At 43.5% G+C, this 16,636-nt stretch overlaps 1 protein-coding gene across 4 annotated transcripts in view; it reads left to right on the top strand.

Annotated features, from left to right (window-relative positions):
- LYST (lysosomal trafficking regulator) overlaps nt 1–16,636 on the top strand; it is a 1,083,863-nt gene that overhangs the window by 922,689 nt on the left and 144,538 nt on the right. For all 4 annotated transcript variants that reach the window (XM_056566940.1, XM_056566939.1, XM_056566938.1 and 1 more), the window contains exon 45: nt 9,434–9,623. In XM_056566940.1, the coding sequence (XP_056422915.1) occupies nt 9,434–9,623 (190 nt within the window). The remainder of the gene's footprint in view (nt 1–9,433; nt 9,624–16,636) is intronic.

Raw genomic sequence — 16,636 nt, 5'->3', positions numbered from 1 at the left:
CGATCGTGACACCGGAAATATGAGGAGAGTCTCTAATGAGGACCACCAGGGGCTCCATCACCAAAGCAAAGAGAGCAGGTGAAAGGGTACACCTGGCTGGTTCTACGAGAGATAGATATAGGAGGGGGGGGGTAATAGTAGGCAGTTTAAGATAAGCAGAGGGGTGGGAGTACATTAAGCTAATTAGATAAACAAAAGAACCCATCCTACCCAGGACACTGTGGTGGAGATAGGCCCAGGAAACACTGTCAAAGACTTTTTCTATGTCTAAAGCCAGCAACATAAGGGGGGTAGAAGAGGAAGAGGCCCATTGCATCACATCCAAGACTTTTCTGATATTATCGGAGGCTTGCCTGCTGGGGACAAAGCTGACTTGATCAGCATGCTCTAGTTTGGGAAGCAGAACATTAAAGGGGTAGTCCAGTGGTGAAAAACGTATCCCCTATCCTAAGGATAGGGGATAAGTTTGAGATCGCGGTGGGTCCGACCACTGGGGCCCCCTGCGATCTCTCTGTATGGGGCCCCGGCTCTCCGCCCAGATAGCGGGTGTCGACCCCCCGCACGAAGCGGCGGACGACACGCCCCCTCAATACATCTCAATGGCAGAGTCGGAGATTGCCGAAGGCAGCGCTTCGGCTCTGCCATAGAGTTGTATTGAGGGGGCGTGTCGGCCGCCGCCTCGTGCGGAGGTCGACACGCCCCCTTCCCGCGGGCTGTCGGGGCTCCGTACAGGAGATCGCAGGGGGCCCCAGCGGTCGGACCCCCCGCGATCTGCAACTTATCCCCTATCCTTAGGATAGGGGATAAGTTGCTCACCACTGAGTCACCACTGGACTACTCCTTTAAGCCTGCGAGCCAATATAGAAGTGAGGATTCTAGTGTCCAAATTGATGAGATATGGGCCAATAATTAGATTCAAGAGAGGGATCCTTTTTTCGACTTGGGAATCACTGTTATAAGGGCACTAAGATATTCATAAGGGAGAGAGCGAGCTTGAAAAAGACTATTAAAGAGAGAGACCAAATGAGGAGAAAGTATATAGAAGAATTTCTTATAATATTGGGCCGAAAGCCCATCAGGGCCTGGGGCCTTACCAAGTTTCAAAGAAGAGCTGGTAGAAGAGGCATCCTCAAAAGAAATAGGAGCATTGAGAAAGTCTTTATCGTCAGAGGAAAGAGAAGGCAAATGAATAGAGCGAAGGAAAGAAGAGAAGCGAGAATCAAAGTGACGCTGTTGGTCCGGAGCAGAATAGAGAGTAGAGAAAAAGAATGAAAGGCTTCATATATGCGACAGGGATGCGAGGAGTGGGAGCCAGGGCGTAGCTGGACACTATGAACATAATTTAGACGCTGACGTTGCTTGAGTATCCTAGCCAACAGCTTGTCAGGTTTATTGCCAAAATGGTTGTAAGTGGCTCTCGTCCAGCGCAGAACCTTCTCCATTCGAGTCGACAAAACATCGTCCAGCTGAACCCTGACCTTCCACAGAACCCTCATAAGTTAAAGAGAAGGGTTTTGCTGGTGTGCCAAGGAAAGCCGCTCCAGTTTATGCTCCAAGGCAACCTGATGACGATTGCGTTCCTGTTTTAAACCATAAGCGATTGAAATAAGCCAATCCAAATAGGATCAGAATCAGAGGTAACATTAGAAGCAAAATCCGATTTAAGATCCTCCGCAGTAGCAGTCTTAACAGATGGGTTCGTAAGAAGGGACTCATTAAGTCTCCACTTGAAAGGGGTAACCGGTCCGCCCACAAGGTCCAGCTCAGCAATAGCCATGTCATGGTCTGACCACGCAGAGAGGACGTCGCGAGCGTACAGCAACACAGGGAGCGTGGGAGTATTTAAAACCAATAAATGTGGGAATAATGCTTCTGCAAGGGGGAAAAATAGGAAAATCCTCGAGCCAAACCATTATGCACGCGCCATGCATCAGCCAATTGTAGAAAGCAAAATGAGGAATGCAATAAAGGATTTAGACCTCACGAGGGGTGTTTAGGAGGACCTGTCCAATTTCCCATTCAACACAAAATTGAAATCCCCCGCCCACAGCAAAACCTCATAAGTAACAGAGGACAAAAGAGAGCACATAGTGTGAAAAAAGGACACGGGGATAACATTAGGAGCATATGAATTGACAAAACACTAGCAGCGCCCATAAAGGGAACCCAACAAAATAACATAGCGACCATTGGAGTCAGTATAAGAGTGTTCAATCTCAAAAGGTAGATTATTGTGGATACAAATAAATACAACCCTGCATTTGGATTTAAAAGAAGACATGTACACCTTGAAATACTGTGAATGTAAAAACGTAGGAAGGAAGAGGGTTTAAAATGAGACTCCTGAATACAGATAATATCTGGACAGTGTTTCATGTAGTCCCTGAATGCCTTCCAGAGTTTTGACAGGGAATTGAATCCCCTGACATTATGTGACAATATCTTACACATTTATGCAATAGTGAACAAAAAGGTACAAGGAACTGACAGACACCAGACAAAAAAGAAGAAAGATGGGGAAAAAAAGCCCACAAATACCAAAATAGGAACAAAACAAAGAACAAAGATCTGGAAAGCCAGAACAAATATTAACACGAACTGGCATACTTCCAGGCCCACAATCTGGGTAGAGGGTACAGTAGTCCGGTCACACTCAGCCCCTGACTATTGGAGTGGACAGCAGGCAGGAAATGTCCACTAGGCACATTAAAGAGTACAGTCAAGTCCCTTTGGGTGATTCACGCTGCGGACAGGAGTCGTGGCGTGGAGAGGGGACCTGGTTCCAGGTACTGGTCGGACGAGGGCCCCAAGCCGGGGAAGCCAACCAACTAATGTTCTCCTTGGTGAGGGCCTCCTGGGCATCTGAGAGAGAGCAGACGGCCAGGGAAAATGTGAACCCCCGACGATATTTAACATTCTCCAAGGTAAAAGGGCAAAAATTGCGTCGCCGCTCAAGGGTAGATAGAGTTAGGTCTGAATAGTCTCACCTTGGGCGACATGCCCGGCAGAGCAGATAGATTGCAGGCAGCAGATAGCAGCTGATCTCTCTTCACTTGATATCGCAAGTGAAGCTTGAGGACCACGTCCCGCGATATGTCTGGAGAGCGAGTGCGGGCCAATGCCGGGTGTGCCCAGTCCATACAAAGCAATTCAGGCTTAAGTTGTGGCATGAGGGCCTGAAACATAGTGTTGATTACTGCCCAGAAGTCATTCTCACCCTCAGGGAGGCTTTGGATCCTAATGTTTGCCCTACGCGAGCTGTTTTCAAGGTCCTCTAGTTTAAAGACAGATTTGTAAATTAGGACGAAAAATGTTGGAGCCAGCGGTATGAAAACTTCACCTTCTATTGTAATCCAAGTAAAAAATTTGACATGGACGTCTCAAATACAAATGATAAAACCTCCTGGACAAGCAACATGACGCATTTCAGGTCAGGTGACCCTTCATCAGATGCATGATGGGATTGGGAGAAGTAGAATGTCTTATACCCAGCAGAGTAGAGTATATCAGGTGATAAACACCTGTGCACATAGTAACAAATACACATTATGCGTTTGTTTTGTTACATAAGAACAAACAAAATTAAATAAATGAAAAAAGAACAAAGATTACAGGAGAAACCTTTCCAATAGTGAGTGTACTGCAAAGATAAAACAAACTTAGTAGTGCAAAATAATGTCCGACTTTAAATTAAGGCCATAAGGCTGGAATGTGAGTAACGCATATATCCAATAAATTTCTCTGTTATGTAAAGCTTTTATTCTATCCCCACCTCTTTCTGGTTGTCGAACAATTTCGATGCTGTGAAATTCAAAATCCGACACCTCACCTGCATGAACAGTTTTAAAATGTTTAGATACATTAGATGGATTGTTGTATGATATCGTGTTCATATGTATGCATTTTTAAACAGTATACTGTTTTTAAAAGTGCATACAGTTCAGTCAGTTTTTATAGAAAAAAAAACCATACATTTTTGAAAATTTTGTCCATTTTTAATGGGAGAGGTCTTGGGTGGGGACTTTAGGATTCGCATGTGCAAAGTAAAAACGTATACGTTTTTCCCGTATGGAACCGGTTTTTAAACCGGAGACAAAATTGTGGTCAACCACGGTTTTGACTCCGGTTTAAAAACTATACTGCAACCACATACATTTTTTTTAACATGGACGTCAATGGGAAACGCACATGTATACGGTTCCATATGGGGAACATGCGCATTTGAATCCTTAAGTCCCCACCCAAGACCCCTCCCATTAAAAATGGACAACATTTTCAAAAACGTATGGGTTTTTTTTCTATAAAAACTGAACTGTATGCACTTTTAAAATCAGTATACTGTTTAAAAACGCATACAGTTTACTTTTTTCCATACTGTTCCATCCGTTTTTTTGCCATACAGTTTTCTTTAGAAAAACGGATTGAAAACAGTATGGCAAAAACGTGGTGTGAACCCAGTCTAACAAACGTAGGTTTAAACATGGAGGGTGTTGAAACTGAATTTGTAACTGAATTTACATGGGACTTAATTTTTAGAAGATCACTTCTGGATTTTGACTCAACTCTGACTTTTTTGACTCAACTCTGACAACTTTGACTTTTTTGCTCGATTCAAGGTCCAAGATGGATAACCTCTGTTGTGCAAACTATTACAGACTACACTAGCTTCTGTAACAAAACGTTCATTGGTGGAACAATTTCTTAGGGCACATGTCAGTTCCCCCACTGGAACAGCTAACACTGTGTGTTTCGGATGGCACGATTCTGCCTGAAGAATAGGGTTACCCACATTAGGTTTACGAAAAGTGCTAGTGTGAACTCGTCCCTCATCAGCCTCAAGTAAAATATCCAAAAATGGTGTAACGGACTGATGCCAAGAATGGGTGAAAAATAAATTGAGGATTGTTATTGACATAGTCAACAAATTTGATCGCCTCACCTTATGAGGATAACCAAATAATAATATCATCCACAAATCTCCCATACCAAATGACGTGGGAGGAGAATGGATTGACCTCACTAAAAATATATTGCATCTCCCACCAATGAACAAAAATGTTTGCTACTGATGGGGATGACTTGGCACCCGTAGAAGCTCCTGTGCTTTGGACATAGAATTGTTCTTGAAAGCAGAAAAATCTATGTGACAAAATATAAGATAAAGCATCTAAAACAAAAATAGAGAAATCTTTGCTGTAAACCGATGTAAAACAATGGTTCTATGTCCAAAGTTAGCCAAGAAAAAGACAAATTCCATTCTATCTTATCAACTATAGAAAGTAAATGTTGTGAGTCTTTAATGTGGCTGGGACATGTGACTACCAAATGCTGCAAAAGTGAATCAACCCATTCACAAAGTGCTTCATTCAAAGAGCCGATTCCCGCAACTATGGGACGCTCTTATGAATTTTAGGTAGCGAGTGAAAAATTGTGACAATGGGATTTCTCACTAGCATATAATCAAACTTTTTGGGTAATAACCCCTAGGGAGAGACCCTCCTTTAAGAGTAACTCTAGCTGACCACTAAATTGAACGGTGGGATTGTATGCAATTGGAGTGTACATTTTGCTATCATTTAAAATGATTTTGTTGAGACTACAATACAAATCTGTATCCATACAAACAGCCGCCCCCCCCCCCCCCCTATCTGCACCTCGTATAGTCCAATTGCCATTTTCCCTATGTTCACTGAGAGCATGTCTATCGAATTTGGTTAGATTATCTGATTTAGAAGAAAAAATGCTGTGGTGTTTTAATTCCATCAACTCCTGCATGACCAAATCTTGGAAAGCATCCATAACGCAGCTTCTAGAGTTTATTGGATAGAAATTGGGATTTCTGGTTTTGAAAGACGGTGACCGGGCTAGCAAAGGGCCCTGTCGGCGTGTCTCAAAATACAAGGACATGAGATCATTTAAAGCACATTGTTCCTGAAAAGAAGAAAAATTGTTAAATAAAGATACAGTAGCATGAACATTCTCTGAATGATGCAACAATTTTGGTTGAGAGTCCATCTAGTGGCCGAGATGCTGATACAGATTACAGGATGTGGGAGCTGCACTTTTCACACTCCTGACTCCTATGTATTGTCATTGTATCTCATTTTCACTTGACTGGGTTGCAAGTACCAAAGCATTGTAAGGCTATGTTCAAATCACTGTTGTTCAAAGCCATTATGAAATGACCATTATTGACACATAACGGAGGTCATCGATAACGCATATGAAACTGATGTTAACGGAAGTAAAATGGTAAAAGATTTAGTAAAATTGTATATAAAATACCAGATCGTTAACAACCGTTATTAGCCGTAAAAACATTTATCTCTTTTAATGTCCGTTATTTTTTATTTTTCTGGGCATGCTTAATAGCAATAACTGAATTACAGATATAAAGTTAACGAAGGTTAACAGTTGTTACTTCCATCACCATAGACTTAGGTGTTAAATTGCTAACGTATGTTAGTGTATCCATTATTTATGGCAGAAAAAAAAACTGCATGCCTGATATTTTTCTCTGTTATATATAACTGAAATGAAGCATAACTGATAACTGAGTACAATGGAGATTAAAAAATAAAGCCCATAACCTGCCCATAACCAGCAGAAATGTTTATCACTCTCCCATAGGTTAGTGATTGCCAATCAATTCCAGGAAACTAATTGATGTTACCCCATGGTTCCAGGTGCCTGCTGGAGTTTCAGTGGGGACCATGGGATCAAAGTCTGTCCAGAGGAAAAGTTGCAGAGTTGCTCATAGCAACCAATCAGATCGCTTCTTTCATTTTTAACAAGGCCCCTGGAAACTGAAAGATGTGATCTGATTGGTTGCTGTGGGCAACTGGGCAACTTTTCCTCTCTACCGGTTTTGATAAACCTCTCCCATGTCTCATATTTGGTGGTCCTGTCCCTCTTTGACTGCCTTTTGGTCCACTATACTATGTGTCATCTGTTAAATTAAAGGAACTACAGTCCCGAGATCACCTGAAGCAACCTTACTGTTTATGTTTGACATGTCTCACTCTGAGTTATTTGCTTCAGGCGGTAAGACAGTCATTCCACGTAGGTGGTGGTCACCTGATCCCCTTACTAGAGTGTCTCGCTGAAGTGGCGCACTTGCAGCGTATTGATTACCTCGACTCCTGCTGGCGGCTATTAGACTGAATTCAGTCACTTAGCGCTCCATCTCCAAAGGATAGGGGATACAATGTCTGATCGCAGGGGGCCCACCACTGGGACCCCCCCACAATCTCCCTGCAGCACCCGCATGGACGTCATGTCACGCCCCTCCATTTATGTCTATGGGAGGGGGTTTAATGGCCGTTACGCCTACTCCCATAGACATGAAGGGAGGGGGCATGACGTCATGAGGGAGGCGTGGCGTCACGTCTTCAGTCCCGAAAACTTCCGGATTCTGAGCCTGGAGATGCAGCTCCATATGCGGGTGCTGCAGGGAGATCGCGGGGGCCCCCTGCCGCTTTAGCCCCGCTTTGGATAGGGGATAAAATAGCTAAAACCGAAATACTCATTTAAGGCACATAAGGGCGCATGTTATGTCAGATAAGTTGTACTTTTAATGGTGTTTGTCGGTTGAAATGAAAGAAAATTCCTTTATTTTGCAGTACAGTCAGTACAGTTTAATATTAGACTTTTTAAATATTAGCTTTACATCACCATGTTCTATGGGAGTTTTTTGGGGGGGAAAAGGTGACCAGACACCAATTCTGTCATTGGGAATCTTTTTTTTTAAATTTTTTTTATTTTTTGCCATCTCAACCACACAGCAGACCACAATGTAGTCAGAGGTAGGGGGTTGTTACCCAACAGAATTGTGTGGCCATAATGTAACAACAACATAAGTCCACTCTATATTCTCCCTGCATTTATCTCTATGATCAATGCATGTACGCAGCAGAAAGTTAAACTGTCAGTAACATAGTAACATAGTTCATGATGTTGAAAAAAGACCATCAAGTTCAACCTATATACCTAATGAGTCCCTGCTGAGTTGATCCAGAGGAAGGGGAAAAAAAACATACTAGAGGTAAAAAATTCCTTCCCGACTCCAAATATGCAGAATAAATCCCTGGATCAACCTTCTATAAATCTAGGATCTATAATCTGTAATGTTACTACTCTCCAGAAATGCATCCAGGATTTCACCATGACCACCTACTCTGGAAGAGAGTCCCACAGTTTCACTGCTCTTACAGTAAAGAACCCCCATCTGTGCAGGTGTAGAAACCTTCTTTCCTCTAAGCATAGAGGATGCCCCCTTGTTAGAGATACAGTCCTGGGTATAAAAAGATCATGGGAGAGATCTCTTTGTACTGCCCCCTGATATATTTATACATAGTTATTAGGTCGCCCCTAAGCCTTCTTTTTTTCTAAACGAAATAACCCCAATTATGATAATTTGTCTGGGTACTGTAGCAATAAGGGTACTTCCCCTTATTAGTACTGTAGTACTTATTACCCATATCTTTCTTGTACACTGGTTCCCAGTACTGTACACAGTATTCTGTGTGTGGTCTAGTGATTTGCACAATGGTAGAATTATTTCCTTATAGTGGGCATCTATGCCCCTATTGATGCACCCCATGATTTTATTTGCCTTGGCAGCAGCTGCCTGGCACTGGTCGCTACAGCTAAATTTACTGTATTCAATTCAGCCTCCTGCTGCAGCCAGTTATGTATTATTAAGGGTGCATTCACACCACGTTTTGTACATACGGGTGCCAGCGGGAGGGGCAAACCGTGTGCTCCCATACCCTGGCCGAATCGGCCCGGTTTTAGGTTCGGTCCAAAACCATATACGGGTTAAAACTGAGCCGACCGGAGTCACCGTTTGACTCCGGTAGGATCATTATAAAGTAAATGGAGTCACGGGCTGATCCGGCACCTGCGACTACGCGATTTTTCGTGCGACATTTTGACTGGAAAGCGAAAAAAAGCAAGTTTTCCAAAACGTAACTACGTAGTAATAATTTTAAAATGGACTACGGGTAGTCTGGTATTTATTAACTGTGACAGTTGCAACTGCGCAAAAAAAAAAGTTGCAACAAGGTTAAAAATTGACTACATTTACTCCAGCTCAAACATGGAGCAGAAAAAGCTACTACCAAAGTAAAAAAGAAAAAATTGCTTACGTGAAAGAAATTTAGCAACAGGCTGAAACCAGTTGATAAATAAGTCACACATAAGCAAAAAAAAAAGTAAAGAAAAAATTACTAATATAAGGAATACATAATCAAACATTGATAAATGTCCCCCAATGTGTTGCAAAATCCGCTGCATAAAATCTGCCGCTGTTTATGTAAATGTGTACTTACCAAACATTTATTGTGGTGACACGATTGTCATTTTTTTTTATATATCTATATCATTGATTGGTTCACACAGTGTACTAATGCTCAATTTGTTGCAACAATAGAGTCCACTACCTTGGATACGAGGGCTGAAATGGGGGGAATATGTTGGTTCCCCAAGTGCTCCAGATCCGACTGTCTGCTTCAGTCAGCCTCACGGGGAAAGATTTGGATCTTTACAGGCTTTGCCCACTAGGGCTATATGTGGATTATCTAGAAAATTCTGCTTGATGATGAGTTACAGCAAGGAACAAGGTAATTATTATGTTTAATCCTTTTTGGTATTTAAAATTGAGCTTGTATCTATTCATTTTGTAGATCTTTATTAGGGAAAAATAGCCATAAACAGAAACAGTTTAATGTCATCTTGTAAGAGGTCTGTTCATTGAATAATATTTACCCCATAAGTGTATCCACTAATCCTCACGTATGACATATCTAAAGTGTGGTGTGCAGAAACTCCGTTATAATTTTAAATGTATGATTTTTTTTTTTTATCTTTAGCTATGATTTAGAAGTTGTTTTTTTATATAGGTGCATTTGGATTTATAGTTGCATTTGGAGTTATGCTTATATAATTGTTTTCACTTTATTGTATTTTATTTACTTATTATAGAGTTTTTATGCCTTCTTTTATAATTCAAAATGTTTACTTAGGAGACACCGCCCATTAGAACAATGCTCCCAATGATATGGGTACAGAGAAACAGATGTTACCATCCTTAACTTTATAGTTGATGGGCTATGCTAACAGCATAAAGCAGCACTTAATATATAGAGATTAGCATAGTTATATCAATCAAAAGGGGTATGTCCAAAGAAATACGGGAATGTATACAGTTATATATCCTGTGACTATAGGCTAGGCGGGCAAGCAGTGATGAGGAGAGTGGCATGGCAGGTGGTGTTGAGGAACCTGAGGCGGACATCAGTGACAGGCAGACACAACTAGAAGATGATGATGATGATGATGATGATGAAGCCGATCGCACTTGGGAGCCGGATGCAGAAGGGGCTTCATCATCATCAGGAGAAGAGGGTAGCAGGTTGCCTGTGAGGCAGCAGCTGAGCCAGCAAGGTGGTAGCAGGGTTGGCAGTCAGCATGGTGGCAGAAGTGGAAAGTCTGGAGCCAAACATGCCCAGAGCAGACCACCTTCTTTATGGCAGCCTACCTTCCCGGTAGGTAGTGGAACAGTGGTTCCTGGAGTCGGTGGCAGTAGCAGTCAATCAGTGCAGACTGTTGGTGTGAAAATCAGCTACTTGGTGGTGTGGCAGTTTTCAAGCATCCGAAGGAGGTTCACATGGCCACATGCAAGATATGTTGGCAGAAGGTGAAGCATGGCCAGGGTCCCAATGTTGGCACCATGGCCCTGCGTCAACATAAAGTAGCCTGGGAGAACGGTGGCTCCGATGTGGTGGTCCAGCCTACGGCATCACCCAGTGGCACGCCGCTCCCTGTTTCAGCCAGCCGAGGCTCCTCCGCCAAAGGGAACTGTGTGTCTTACCTATCTTCTGTTGCTCCTGTGCTCCGGCTCCTCCTACTTCGAGTCAGTCATTGTGCCAGCAATCCATCGAATATGTGCCCACTCATCCAACGGCGCAGAAGCTGAATGTGCTCCTGTCCAAGTTGCTGTTGCTGCAGTCCCTCCCTTTTTAAGTGGTGGACTCTGCACCTTTCAGAGAATTGATGGCTCATGCCGAGTCGAGGTGGAGAGTCCCAAGCCGTCATTTCTTTCCGAAGAAGGCAGTACCAGCCCTTCACAATTTTGTGGTACAGACGGTGGGACAGTCCTTAAGCCTGTCTGTGTGTACCAAAGTGCATGGCAGCGCCGACGTGTGGAGCTGTAACTACAGTCAGGGACAGTACATGTCCTTTACTGCCCACTGGGTGAATGTGGTTCATGCACAGCCACAACAGCAACTTGGACAGAACACGCCGCTTCCACCTCCACGTTCTAAGGCCGTTGGTCCTGTGACAGTGTGCAAATCCCCCCCCCCCGCCCCCATCCTCCACCGTGTCGAGACAGAGGATCCAGGGAGTCTCTCCGAGTCACTTTCATAAATGGCACGATGCATGCTCGCTTGCGTAATGATCGACGAATTGTCACCATTCGGCAACAAGATGACTTCTGGCTGTCCACCTTATTGGACCCTCACTAACGGCACGGCACAAAATGGGGGCCTTTTTTACACCCACTGAGAGGCAAGACAACTGACCTACTCCAGAGACATCCATCGTCCATCCTCTCGCAGGTCTGACTCGGGAGGCCCTCTGTGCTCACCTTCCACTGCCATGGCTGCTGGGGAGGGGTGGGGTGGCAGGAGCAGTACCAGCTCCATCAGCAGCAGCCTGAGTCTACAGTCGCTGATGAGTAGCTTTCTTCACTCGCATAGTGAAGCAACTCATCAGCAGCAGGTAGACCTGGAGCAAGACCTGAACCAGCAGGTGATGGCATACCTTGACATGACCATGCCAACACACCTTGAAGATCTGCTGGACTTCTGGGCAGCAAAACTTGATTTGTGGCTGCAACTAGCAGAGTTTGCCCTGGAAAAGCTATCCTGCCCGGCCAGTAGTGTGCCATCAGAGCGGGTGTTTAGTGCAGCGGGGGCCATGGTAACCCCAAGGAGAACTCGTCTGTCCACGAAAAAGTGGGGAGACTGACTTTTGTGAAGATGAATCAGGCATGGGTCAGCCAGGATTTCCACCCACTAATTCTTGATGCATCAGAGTATATTGACCATGGTGCCAAACCAACACTTCACAAATATGGATAGTGCAAAATATATTTAAAGGGGTACTACCGTGCTGACAACTTATCCCTTATCTAAAGGATAGGGGATAAGTTGCCTGATTGCTTGGGGTCCCGCCGCTGGGGACCCCCACGATCTCGCACACAGCACCCCGCTCTCGTCAGGCCCCGAAGCGAACATCGCTCCGGGTCTGATGACTGCTGATCACGGGGCCGGAGTATTGTGATGTGACCGCCCCCATGTGAGGTCACGCTCCGCCCCCTCAATGTAAGTCTATGGCAGGGGGCGAGACAGGCACAGGCGGGGTTTCTGCCTTCATCTGGCACTGTGACATCACCGCCGCGCGGCCCTCAGCACTGCCAGGCCTACGTATTTCAATATTCAATTTTTATGGTATATTTTGGACTTTGGAATTTTTTTGCGCAGACGCCATTGAATGTGCGGTTTAATTAACAATATATTTTTATAGTTCAAACATTTACACAGGCGGCGATATCACATGTTTATTTTTATTATGTTTATATATTTTTTTTATATGGAAGTTGGGAAAAGGGGGGTTATTTAAACTTTTAATAATGAAGGAGTTAATGTGTGTGTTTTAAAACATTTTTTACACTTTTAGTCCCTTTAGAGGACTTTTAGGAGGAATCATTTAATTCCTCATACAGATCATTTTGGTTCAATAAAACCACATTGATATGTGTGCTCTGCGCTAGATTGATAAAGCCTGGTCCTGGAAGGAGAGGTAAGCCCTCAGGCTACCTCAGCACTGTAGCGTTCATAAACTCTAGCCCACTGCGGAGCTCTGGCATTGCTAGGGGGACGGAGTCACTGCTAGAAGTGTAGGCATGCAAATGTATATATGTATAAGGTACGCTCCAGCACCCGCCCTACACCCAGCGTATAAGATGACCCCCCACTTTGGAGAAGATTTTTCTGGGTTTAAAAGTCGTCTTATATGCCGGAAAATATGGTACACAGGACAGACCAAAAGTTTGTACACACCTTCTTATTCAAAGAAAATTGTAGATTCACACTGAAGGCATCAAAACTATGAATTAACATGTGGAATTATAGACAAAAAAGTGTGAAACAACTGAAAATATGTCATATTCTAGGTGGAAAGTGTCCCCAAGTGCAGTCACAAAAACCATCAAGAGCTACAAAGAAACTGGCTCACATGCAGATCGCCCCAGAACAGGAAGACCAAGAGTCACCTCTGCTGCGAAGGATAAGTTCATCTGAGTCACCAGCCTAAGAAATCGCAGGTTAACAGCAGCTCAGATTAGAGACCAGGTCAACTGTTAAGAGGAGACTGTGTGAATCAGGCCTTCATGGTAGAATATCTAAGAAGAGCAAAGAAATAAGGAGGCACTCACGATTTTGTCGGGGTGACAGCAAGCTTCTTTATTTCAGGTGCGGCGTGCGATCATCGACGTGGGACGCCAGACCAGTGCAGACAGGTAGTGACAAATGTTTCACGCCCCTTCTAGGCATTTCTTCAGACTGAAGAAATGCCCAGAAGGGGCGTGAAACATATGTCACTACCTGTCTGCACTGGTCTGGCGTCCCACGCCGATGATCGCACGCCGCACCTGAAATAAAGAAGCTTGCTGTCACCCCGACAAAACCGTGAGTGCCTCCTTATTTCTTTGCTCTTCTTGGATTGTACTCTGTATACTCATAAAGGATTGAGCACCCGGGTCGGTACGGACGGCATTACCTCATCACTCCCTGCTTTGCCAGCATTTGGTTGCGTTAGTGCTCATAGAACGGTGGGGTGTTGCCGCAGCTGTGCCGGTGCTGTCTCTACGCTGTGAATGGTAGAATATCTGCTAGGAAACCACTTCTATGGACAGGCAACAAGCAGAAGAGACTTGCTTGGGCTAAAGAACACAAGGAATGGACATTAGACCAGTGGAAATCTTTGCTTTGGTCTGATGAGTCCAAATTTTAGATCTTTGGTTCCAACTACCGTGTCTTTGTTCGACGCAGAATAGGTGAACGGATGGACTCTACATGCCTGGGTCCCACCGTGAAGCATGGAGGAGGTGGTGTGATGGTGTGTGGGTGCTTTGCTGGTGACACTGTTGGGGATTTATTCAAAATTGAAGGCATACTGAACCAACATGGCTACCACAGCATCTTGCAGCGGCATGCTATTCCATCCGGTTTGCGTTTAGTTTGACCTTCATTTATTTTTCAACAATGACCCCAAACACACCTCCAGGCTGTGTAAGGGCTATTTGACCAAGAAGGAGAGTGATGGGGTGCTGCACCAGATGACCTGGCCTCCACAGTCGCCAGACCTGAACCCAATGAAGGCAAAAGGCCCAACAAGTGCTAAGCATCTCTGGGAACTCCTTTAAGACTGTTGGAAGACCATTCCAGGTGACAACCTATTGAAGCTCATGGAGAGAATGCCAAGAGTGTGCAAAGCAGTAATCAAAGCAAAAGGTGGTTACTTTGAAGAACCTAGAATATGACATATTTTCAGTTGTTTCACACTTTTTTGTTATGTCTATGATTCCACATGTGTTAATTAATAGTTTTGATGCCTTCAGTGTGAATCTACAATTTTCATAGTCATGAAAATAAAGAAAACTCTTTGAATGAGAAGGTGTCCAAACTTTTGGTCTGTACTGTATATAAATCAACTATTAATAAAGAGCTTATCAGGGATTTAGAATACACTCAAACAAAAGCACATAAACCATGTGTGATCACAGCAATCCATTTAAATGAGTGCCTTGAGGGGTATCCACTCACCAACTGGCCATTTCTCAATAGCCAAAATCGCCAAATAACCGCTACTTAAGACCCACCAAACACATCGTCTTGGTCTGCTCAAGAGTAGAACTCACTAGGCAACTCATGGCCAGTATGCATTTGGACCACATTGCCACCTGGGACAGTGTCTCCAATGGTCCATTTTACACACAAACGCAGATCAAATCCATTACATACCATACCTCCTGAATCAAAGCCCTTTAAGTTTACTAACAAATGCCTTCTATGGATAGCTTACAACACAATGAGAAGGTCAAGGGCCACTTCCAAAAGCACCTAAACAAGGAAGCACCAGTTCACTAGCTATGAATCCCTAACATAATCTATGACATAAAGTGTAGAAAATGTAAAATGAAGATGTTTATTGCTAAAGTGCTGTTTATGCTGATCAATATCACTTGCTCTAAACGCATATCATAATACAGAAATTAATCCTTTTCTGTTCTTCCCCAGACATTTCTTAGGCCCAGTATTTGTATCTAGAAAACAGATAGGAAAATCACAAATTTAATCACGTTACAGAAACAGCCTAAAGGTACTATCGCCTATGTCAACTATGATAGCATACAATGGATACCTTAAAATCATCATTCAGGCAGGTCTCGAAGGTCTCAAAGTTGCCATTTCGGAGAGAAAAGGGGCTGATCTAATACATGTGAATAGGGCTATACAGCAATGAATAAACAAGATAAAATTATTTGTCTTCGCTTTTTCCTCACCTCAGAGAGAACTCTGTGTATGACTTCTCTTCTTTGTTTGACATTCGTGCCGCTATATTTAATGGGAACTCCAAGACTTAAGTCCTTATCCACAGAATAGAAAATTAGTGTCTGATCAATTGACCCCCAGCGATCTCCTACACAGCTCCCCAATGTTCTGTCGTCATGCATGGAAGAGTGGTCGACACGCCTCTCTCTCCATGCATGTCTATGAAAAGACAAAAGAGCAAGGTGTGCCTCCAGCTCCTCCAAGGATTACAATAGGTTAAAACATCTATTTTAATCATAACATGATTAAAAACCTGTGGATACCAAAGTTAAAAAAAATGGTGTGAAATGCCGACACATTTCCAGCTCGTCACAGCTCTTTGTCATGGCAAATTATTATAGGCATAGAGCCCAATTTATACTCACAGTTCAGCATGGCATGATCACCAGTAGTGAGACCCGGAAAGGATGCTGTGATGATGCTCTCCAGCGTCAGAACGCACTACACCAGGCCACAAAACCTGATCCGGACCAGATGGAGAGTAATCACTTACATCAAAATTATGCCAGCGCTACAAATCCTGATCCGAACTAGATGGAGAGTAACCACTAATGCACCCTGTCACATGACCAATGAATGGATAAACAAGATAAATACATGGAGGTGCCAAACATTGTGTCCTAAAATGCTGCATTACTGCTTAGCCTGAACTGGATAGACTTATCTATATATAGAAAATACCAATACATTCAGTTGGAGCAGCAGAGAAAAACCGCAAGTGAATTTATGTGCAGTATGAACATGTAAGGGCTCATGAGAAACCACAGTAACAAAAATGTTGTTATCCTAGTTTGCCCCATAGAAGATAACTCAGTTTTAACATATATAGTATTGTGCGTGCATTGCTAGCAAAAATTAAACCGCAGCAGCCGTGTAATGCACAAAGCAAACCACTAAACTGATAAATCATACTGGCATAAATGACAATATAAATATAAAAGTACCATAGAACATGC

Source organism: Hyla sarda, chromosome 3 (assembly GCF_029499605.1).
Source record: "Hyla sarda isolate aHylSar1 chromosome 3, aHylSar1.hap1, whole genome shotgun sequence".
Classification (NCBI taxonomy): Eukaryota; Metazoa; Chordata; class Amphibia; order Anura; family Hylidae; genus Hyla; species Hyla sarda.
The sequence above is the reverse complement of the archived record's forward strand: the minus strand, read 5'-3'. Positions and strand labels throughout refer to the sequence as shown.